This window comes from Littorina saxatilis, linkage group LG4 (assembly GCF_037325665.1).
Source record: "Littorina saxatilis isolate snail1 linkage group LG4, US_GU_Lsax_2.0, whole genome shotgun sequence".
NCBI classification, from domain to species: domain Eukaryota; kingdom Metazoa; phylum Mollusca; class Gastropoda; order Littorinimorpha; family Littorinidae; genus Littorina; species Littorina saxatilis.
In genome coordinates this window covers 7,561,180-7,571,179 of record NC_090248.1, presented here as the reverse complement: position 1 = coordinate 7,571,179, position 10,000 = coordinate 7,561,180, and the positions used below count along the sequence as shown (strand labels likewise).

Below are 10,000 nucleotides of genomic sequence, written 5' to 3'. Positions count from 1 at the left end.
ACAGGACATAGAACACATTTACATCAAACGATGTTTTCGTGGAGAGAAACAGAGACAGACACACAGGGACAGAGTGCACAGCAGAGACAGACAAGCAGCGGAGTCCTTGGCTGAGGTGAAGGAGAAAGTTACCCCCCAAATGGGAGCCACCCACATTGTTGGATTGGTTGAAACTGAGACGTGTTGTGATTTCAACGAATCAGATTCCCGCGGTTTGTTCTCTCCCGATTGGGTGGCACCCACTTTACGGTTCATGCAGCCCAGAGCCCTCTGTCTCGAAAATCGAACAAGACCCCCCCGCCCCGACAAGGCGAGACATAAGGGCAATCAGAGGTGAAGAGGACTTCGCGAGGACATTAAACTATATCCAAAGTGCGCTCAGAGCTCAACACATTAACGGAAACCTGTTAGAAGTCCGGTCCCTCTCCCCTCATTGGACAGACGAGATCGAGTGGCTATCCGTCTAGCGACGTGTTAGGAAATGAGATGGCCGCCCCATCGAGTCGAATTGGCCAGGGGGCCAGAAAATAAAGCGTTAATGGCCAGGAGTGTTGTCTCGCACGTGGGATACACACTGCCAAAGAACCTGACCCGATGTATTGCTTTAGAAAGGTTACAGTACTTTTCCAAAAACAAGAAATTTACACATTTCCTGAACATTTCAGTAAATTTGTAATATAAGTCTTCGACTTGGTGATTTTACAAATTTCCTACAAATTCTACAACTAGTAAATTTGTAAATTTACTGAACACATATTTCAAAGAAGATCTAGGTGTATTGGATCACACAAGAACTGGGAAGGCTGTGTGGAGTACGTGTTTTCCTAAACGCGGGGTACGAAGACATTTCACACTGAGTTTCGGAGCTTGTTTCTTTTTGTCAAAAAATAAAGGTCCTGATGACAAGCCTTTTTTTTCTTGTTGTTGTTGTTGTGCATCGACGGCCATAATAACTGTGATAAAGCTTACCCGCAAAGATTCGACTAACAAGGGTTTTCCTTCATGAAACAGAGCCCTGCCAGGTAAACCTAATTGCTGTAATTTGGAAGATGTTGAAGAGAGATTTATCTTGTCTGCGGGATACGAAAACATTGAAAAGGGGGATAATACGGATGGCCTTAATCTCGAATAATGTGACCGGCAAAGAGTGGATTAACCTGGGGTTTCCCTTCATTACACAGGCCGGGTCCAGGTAAACTTAATTGCTGTACTTTGGCAGATGTCGACGAGTGTTATCTTGTCCACGGGTTACGAACACACTGACGAACGGGTCAAGTTGAAACCCGATATACATAAATCCAAACACAGATAGACTGCTAACGGTCCAACATTCCGGCATCTTGCAAGCGAGTCACGTTTCGTCGACAATATTGGGCTAAGTTCATTATGTGTACCATAAGTGTTTGTCTATTTATCTACTTAAAGGACGACTGGGTCGACGTACTGTAAATGTAACGTTTTGTTTTGTCAATAGTTATAAACGTTCCAATAACCTACAATTCTTGTTGGTTGAACCTTAGGTACTGCTTAGTGGCTTTCCTGGCATTTTCGTTTTTAAAGAAGTCACATGGTATACCGTCTGGATCACTGTGATTGGGCAGATAATGCAGACTGCTGTCCTGCAAGAAGAATACGAGCACAACGGCAACATGGGTCAAATCCGAACCTTTGGTAGAGCACTTGACTTGTGATCCTAGGGTCCCAGGTAGCTCAGTTTGTAGAGCACTTGACTTGTGATTATACGGTCCCAGGTAGCTTAGTTGGTAGAGCACTTGACTTGTGATTATAGGGTCCCAGGTAGCTCAGTTGGTAGAGCACTTGACTTGTGATTATAGGGTCCCAGGTAGCTCAGTTGGTAGAGCACTTGACTTGTGATTATAGGGTCACGGGTTCGAATCCAGGCTGGAACGGACACGGGTCAAATGCATGCGCACTCAGAAACGGTATCCATGGCCCACCCCCGTGTCACCACAGTTGCACTTAAAAGACCTCGGTCATTCTGGAGTCAATTGATGGGACTCGCGCTATAGAAAAGTTATTTATTATTATTATTATTATTATTATCATTATTATTATTATTATAAGTGCAGGCGGCTGATTCCACCTAAACACGCACACACCTGGGTAGCACGACTCTTGTTGCTGCTGGCTTTCCACTGGGAGGAAGCGACACGAATTTCCCAGCATGGGGATTATAAAGTCAATGAAATGAAAACTGACGGAGCGGTGATAACCATTTAGATTTTTGAATAAATTCAACTGATCGACTTAGCTGAGAACATTCGTTGTGCTTGCTAAGAGTAAAAAAAGAATTTTGAAGAAAAACAAGAAGGAGAAGAAAGTACAAGAATTTACATTTAACACAGTGTAAAGTGCCTGAAGTGAAAAACGAAGCGGGGAACCGTTTCAATAAATGTTATCTTTTCTTTGTATGTGAAGAGTTCGGGTAAATACACTCACTGGCCGGGGAAGGTAAGCATAATTAACTACATTGAATTATACCATTGAAACGGGGGTGCTCGGAGCAATGGCCGGGTGGGGGTGGGGGCGGAGTTGGGAGGGTAAGAAAGGAAGGCGAGAGATCGACCATGTTTAAGGAATAAACAGATGCAGAAGAAATCTAAAAGAATCGATATGTAGCTTTCACTCTCGAGGGGGAGAGACGTTGGATGGAGAATGAGACTGAGAGAGAGAAGCTTTGAGGAGAGGGAGAGAGAAAAGGGGGAGAGGAGAGAGAGGGAGGAGAGGGGGAGAGAGGGGGAGGAGAGGGGGAGAGAGGGGGCAGAGAGAGGAGAGAGGGGGACAGACCGAGAGAGAGAGAGGTAGATAGAGGGGGGTGGGGTGGGAGAGAGAGAGACGTTCTGAGGAGAGAAACAGAGAGGACTCGAACAGGGCCGGACTAGGCTAAGAGGAGGGGGGGGGGGGGGTTGCCAGTGGTGGTCCAGGGGGAACACGCGGGCTCAAGGGGCAAAGCCCCTTGTGGGGGTCAGGGGGCTTCTGATGGGTAGGTCATATTCCGAGATAGGAAAATGGTCGCTCCTTGCATGAAACGGCATAAAATAAACAATAATAAAAAATGTTTTAAATAAGTGAGGTACATGTTTAGGCTAGGGGGAGGGGGGGGGTTACGCAACCCCCATAACCCACCCACCTCCCACCCCGGTAGTCCGGCCCTGTCGAACTCAAAACTTCTCAAGGTTGGTACCATTAGGTTTATGTGGTCCTAATTACAGCTTGTCCTTCAGAGCGAGCGAGCGAGCAAACAAGTGAGAGGGACAGACAGAGACAAACAGAGACAGAGACAGAGAGAGACAGAGACAGAGAGACAGAAGCAAAGACTCGAATCAAAGACAAAGAGAGATGGCGCTCTAGAGATAGAAGAAGAAGAAAGAGGGGGGGAAGAGATCCCATCAAAGCAGCAATTCTCACCAGATGCCCAAACAGTATTCCCCTTCTGCGCACTGCAGCTGAGCTCAATATACACGGGCACTCACAAGGGGGCTGGCACAGAGAAAAGACTACGTGATCCACGTGCAAATTCCACATTCGGCTTTTGGACTGTGCACAAACCTCTCGTTCTGAGGGTTAAAGGTATGTTTCTTCCCGCGTAAACCAACTTTTATATCGCCACCGATCTGTCAAGGCTGTAATGATATACTATACCGACACACACACACACACACACACACACACACACACACACACACACACACACACACACACACTCAAATATATATACACACACACACACACACACACACACACACAAATACACAGGGCCGGACCAAATGAGTTGTAAGGGGGGGGGGGTTCCTCCTTTTTTGGGGGGGCAAATTAGCGAAGTGGCGAAGCCACAAGCGCGCGCCTGCTTTCGTTAACTAGGGGGGTCCGGGGGCATGCTCCCCCGGAACATTTTTGAAAAACGGTTAAAATCTGTGCAATCTGGTGCATTCTGGGCCTTGTTTTGAGGGTTAAGAGCAGCATTGTTTTGGTGCTAAAACCGGCCCTGAATACACACAAATACACCCACCCACACACGCTCTATACACAGACTGACGATTTTGTTTCTACTGCTGATATGTTCAATGTTAAAGTCACCGAGACAAACTTCGTCCTCGAAATTCTTTGCCACTTTCTCGGGAGACATGCAGAAGAAACGACAGAATGTCTACGTGACACCATTATTCACGTTTTGACGACTTCTCGAACTTCGTTTGGCTTTTTATGTCAGTTTTCACTTTAAAGGAGAGAGTCAATAAAAAGACGTCTTGTTTTACTTAATCGATATCGTATGTTTTTATCATTGGATAAAAGCATCCATCCTCTACGACACACACAAGCAATGTACACTTTGTTTCTTTTGCAGACTGGAAATTGTGTTTTGAGTTAATTTAGCAGACTGACCAAGGTGTCAGGTATGAAATCCATTCAGAAAAAATCTCACTGCACAAAATGTAGCTAGGCTAAACCTCTTTTGGTTTTAGTCAAATTTACTGTTCACAGTTTTACCAAACTTTGCAGATTACGAGAACCATGCCTGCCTGTTTTCACTGAAGTAAAATCGTGATGAAAAACCATCATTTTGGACAAGTCTGATAATTATTCAATTCAATCCGTAAACCTTAATTCATCTTCAAGGGAATCAAATACATTGGCAACTGTGGACGGAGAGAGCTAATTAGTGACACAAAACTTTTACTTTAATCGATGTTCATTGCATCGTTTAAATGGAAGAATGCTCTTATATCTAGGCGAGTGTAAAAGTCAGGGCGGGTTACGAGAAGCAAGGCGGCTTTAACGTACACAAGATTCCCATTGTGAACCTCTCTGTTTGAATGGAGGACTTGATACCGGATAAACAAACTGCAGAGGTCGAAGCTGTACTTGGCACACAACTTGCAGTGTCTTATGTAACCAGTTTGCACTTGGAAATTAGTTGCAACAAGGTGTCCCTTCGTCGACCTTTCTCTTAACCACCACCCCCACCCCCACCCCCCACACACACACACCCCACCCCACCACCATCACCACCCGCTTAGAAAAAGTGTTAATTGTACACCGTTACCAACACAGCTTAATAAAATACGAGTTTCCGCACAAATCACGGGTTGCTGCGCCGTAATTGGCTTTATTGCGGGCACGCACCAAACCCACATCGATTCCAAAGAGGCAAAATAATTGTACTTTACCGCACCCAGGTTCTGTTCCAGAACGCCTGTCTAGATGTGTTGATGCTGTTGGTGTCGGCGGTACTAATGTCGTCGCAGCCACATGTGATTCAATATGTGGTTTTCTGTCACAGTGATAGGTCTGGATGATAGATTCGCTCGCACGCGTCTCTGTGCATATTGAGCACCTGACCTTCGATCTTTTGTCGTCTTCGACATTTTGACTCTCGACCTTTCGACCTCGACTTTCTTTTATACGCCTTAGTTATGACAAGTGGTGACTGAGACAAATCTTTGTAACATGTAAAATCTGCTTCGTATTTCACCCCACACCGTTTGCATTATTTTGATTATTAACCTGTAAAATGTGCTGCTTATTTCATCTAACACCGACTGCATTGTTTTGGTTTTATGTTACTAACCTAACCGCAGTGTCATTGATGAAGAAAAAAAAGTTGATTTAATTATGGAAAGTTTCATAAAATACGATACCTAACATGCAGTTTCACTTTTTTGTTACAGGTCGTGACATACGTAACAGCGTGACGCAACCCAATCAGCAAACAGCATCGGCGTGAGGACTACGTCATCTTCAATGTCGTCACAAACCCCGGTCTAACCAACAAACATCCTGGAGGATAAAGATGGATCAACGGTAACCACCACCACACTTGGAGATACCATTCTTTGACATGAACGGGAGAACATCGACTCGTAAAAAGAACCCGAACATATCCAAGACTTGAAGCAGTCCTCTTGGCGGGTCAGTGGCACCACAAGAGGACGTTATTGAACTCACCATATATATAAATACAGGGACTGCCATCCCAATAAATAAGTTAAAGCTAAAGCTACACAGCAACAACAACAACAAATGACGTTCCAATGATGACGTCAGACCGTTACACTACTTTTGAATATGACTATTAGTACCCCTCTTCCAAACCAAAGAAAAAGATCTCTAATACACAGTTAACTCGGAGAAAAAATCACCAGAACAAACTCTAACCTTTCTCCCTCGTCAAGCAACACACTCACGAGGTGACAGAAGACCACCAGTGAAATACCAACTCCGTCTCTCCCTCAAGGCGGTCCGTAATGGAGTCGACTTCCCGAAGTTTTTTGGCCGAAAATTAAGTGCCAAAGCTCCGTTCAGCAAAGTGAACTTTGCCCAATTAATGTGAAGCCTCTCCAAGGAGTGAACACATGCACGACAAGACAGAAGACCTCCAGTGACATACCCACTCCTACACTCCCTCACCATGGAGTACAAGCACTACGACTCCGCCAACCAGACCTCCATCAACAGCAGCGACGACGACTGTCGGGGCCTGCATTGCTACCCAGACAGTGTGTTCACGGCTGTGGAGGCCGTCACCGTCATCTTGGCGCTCTTCGGTTTCCTTGGCAACGCTCTGACTGTCATCGCCATCCTGACTTCAAGCCTTCGGAGCAACATCAACAGCATTTTGATCGGCAATCTCAGCTTCGCCATCGTGTTGTACTGCTCCTTGGTGTTGCCGCTTCAAGCCGTGGCCTATCACCACAGAGACTGGGTCCTGTCTGCGAGTGTCTGTGTCGTGGTCGCTGCTATCCGGATATGGCTCATCGGGGTCAACATGTCGCTTCTGTCTGCTATTGCCTTCTATAGGTATGTATACGTTGGTGTTTATTTCTGTATATATGCTGTACTAAATGTTGTAGCTGCTGTCTGCTATTGCCTTCTATAGCTATGTACACATTCATTTTCCTTGCTGTGTGGGTTGTTCTCAGCTGTCATCGCTTTTAAGAGGTATGCAAAACTTGCCGTTTTGTGGGTGATATGTATATATATAATAGTGTGCCTTGCTTAGAATTCTTCAGACCAGTAAATGTTTGGTATACCCTTTTTTTCTCTGGTTAGTGCACGAAGTGTGTCTACATGAAAGCTCAACCACTTGTGCCACTGCTTTCTATATATAATACAACTTACTCCCCCACACGCTGCACCAGTTTCAATTGTGTTGCAGCACAGTTATATTATCTACAAGTTAGTATCCCCCTTCATTGGCTCTGTCGACGCCCGTTTTGAATCGCTTGCTTCCCTTTATATAATAAACCGACCATAAGGCGTCGTCGTCCCGAACTAAAACCTTTGTATTTCATCGAAAATATTGAATTCTGGGAAGGGAAATCCTTTTGAGAAATTACGTAGTTTTCATGTGCTTGTGGTTGCAGTTATTGTGCCTCAGTGACAGCCACAAAGAGGCGCCTTGATGCATTCATAACACTCTTCTGGTGCCAGTCCTGAAAGGCACAACATTATAGACGGATCTCAAAACTAAAATCAAAGTCTCTAGGACACTGTGGTTCACATAACCGATCTTGAAAACCTCGTCCCAGTACCGTCGCATGGGAAACACATGAACACAAAAACTAATCAAATATTTTTTAGAGCATACTTTTTTGACTGAAGAGGAGAAGAAACGATTACCCCTTCGACGTCGATCGGTAAATGTCTCCAACGAAAAAGTGCATCTGCTCGAATTGGCATCACCTTCAGGTCAATTGAAATTCTCCCACGGATTCTACTGGGTCATTGAGGGGCGCGGTCCTTCCCGTGCCAACAGTTGAGCTTTGTTTGTTTGTTTGTTTGTTTGTTTGTTTGTTTGTTTGCTTAACGCCCAGCCGACCACGAAGGGCCATATCAGGGCGGTGCTGCTTTGACATTTTAACGTGCGCCACACACAAGACAGAAGTCGCAGCACAGGCTTCATGTCTCACCCAGTCACATTATTCTGACACCGGACCAACCAGTCCTAGCACTAACCCCATAATGCCAGACGCCAGGCGGAGCAGCCACTAGATTGCCAATTTTAAAGTCTTAGGTATGACCCGGCCGGGGTTCGAACCCACGACCTCCCGCTCACTGGGCGGACGCCTTACCACTAGGCCAACCGTGTTGCGGTAACAGTTGAGCTCATCGCCTCAGACTTGGCCAGGCTGTTTGGTGACATGGGATGAGAAAATCCCTCCACTTGGTCACATACCAAGAAAAGCATTACCCTGACTGCTTCCTGTGCCGAATGAGAATTATTCCATGAATTAATTTGACAGATTGGCATAGGTGTCATTAACGAAGTAAATTTAACCAAAAGGAAAAATAGAACTCCACAAAGAAAGCAGCCATGTCACTGATGTTTGGTGTACAGATAAGTGGAAGGATGCTCTTTCCCCATGGATAATCCCGGAAAGATCTGTGGTGCTCTAAATGGGAAGACTGTCATTACACCCCCGGCATAGGGGTGTGTATAGGATTCGGTCGATGTGTTTGTTTGTGTGTTTGTGTGTTTGTGTTCGCATATAGATCTCAAGAATGAACGGACCGATCGTCACCAAACTAACTTGGTGAACAGGTTCTATACATTCCTGAGACGGTCCTTACAAAAATTGGGACCAGTCAAACACACGGTTAGGGAGTTATTGGTGGATTAAGATTCTACAAGGACTTATAGAGGGACATATTAATGGTCAAAGGGAAATAACCTTCTCAGTTGGTGGCAGTGAGAATGGTAAGGACGGGGGTGTTTTTCCTACCTCGGAGGAATTTCGTGTTTTTCATACCTCTATCATAATTTATGTCTGCCCGAAATGGCCGTCTCTTCAGGTCAATCGTAAAGTGGATTCACTGGGGCATTTAAGTTCCTCTGATATATTAGACTGATCACAGATTCTCAATTGACCCCCCCCCCCCCCCCCCCCAACCACACATCCCCGCGTCATCGTCTTTTAACAAAGTGCTCCCTACCTACGGCCATTTTGAACGTATCCACCACGGGAGAACAAATCGACTTTTGTTGAAAGATGGATGTCTGAGGAGAGAGTCTAGCTCCGAGCCAAAGATGTGGGTTAATGGATATTAACATCGACCGTTACGAGACTCACTTAAAAAAAAAATCCTCCCTTCGTCTTCTAAAAGTAGAAAGGTGTTGACAGTCTTTGTCCTCCGTCTTGAAACACTCCCCCGACGATGAGATGAAATACGGCGGCGCTCAGATCATGACGTGAAAGCGCCAGGCCATAAGCATCCCCGGGTGATCATAGGCACGCGAAACCTTTGGACCTGGACCTTTGATCTCCTCTGTCTCTGTCACCGAGACTGTCTACAAAGAGTTTAACGGAGGGGAGATCACAAAGGAGTGTCGCTTTTCCCGCTGTGTCGTGACAAGACGAAAGTAAAGCAAATTGCGTTCTAAACGGCGTCCATTATTTTGGCGCAGAAATGACATCGTCCAAGTCCTGAGCGGTTCGTTAAGAGATCTTCCCTGTGTCAGGGTCTTTTGTCTCACCATGACTGAACCGCGGTCATGTTTAGGACCCGTATGACGAGCGCAAGGGTCCAGTGATAAGACGCCGGCCTCCCAAGCGGAAGGTCGTGGGTTCCAATCCCGGCCGGCCGCGCCTGGTGGCTTAAAGGTGGATATTTTTCCAATCTCCCAGGTCAACTTATGTGCAGACCTGTAAGTGCCTTATCCCCTTTTGTGTGTACAAGCAGGCACAAGACCAAGTGCGCACGGAAAAGATCCTGTAATCCATGTCAGAGCTCGGTGGGTTATAGAAACACGAACATACCAAGCATGCAGCCCCCGAAAGCGGCGTATGGCTGCCTAACACACTCACGACTTACACACGAACTGTTACCAAAGCGACATGCTATTTGGGACCAATGCACGTTCTTTTCCTTTCTCGTGTGATCTTGCCGCGGGGTTCCGCCTGTTGCCAGCCGAAAGAAAGAAGGGGCATAACCTCACCAGAACCGCCCATTGTCTTGTTAGTGGTCCTGAAGGCTGTCC

General features: G+C 45.9%; 2 protein-coding genes across 3 annotated transcripts in view; one reads left to right on the top strand and one right to left on the bottom strand.

The window, feature by feature from the left end:
- Positions 1 to 10,000, bottom strand: part of LOC138963865 (histone deacetylase 6-like) — a 271,276-nt gene that overhangs the window by 100,119 nt on the left and 161,157 nt on the right. The gene's annotated exons all lie outside the window — the stretch shown is intronic.
- Positions 1 to 10,000, top strand: part of LOC138963868 (G-protein coupled receptor moody-like) — a 60,505-nt gene that overhangs the window by 36,020 nt on the left and 14,485 nt on the right. Inside the window, exon 2 of the mRNA XM_070335724.1 lies at positions 5,691 to 6,819. Coding sequence (XP_070191825.1) covers positions 6,431 to 6,819 — 389 coding nt within the window. The 5' untranslated portion in view covers positions 5,691 to 6,430. The remainder of the gene's footprint in view (positions 1 to 5,690; positions 6,820 to 10,000) is intronic.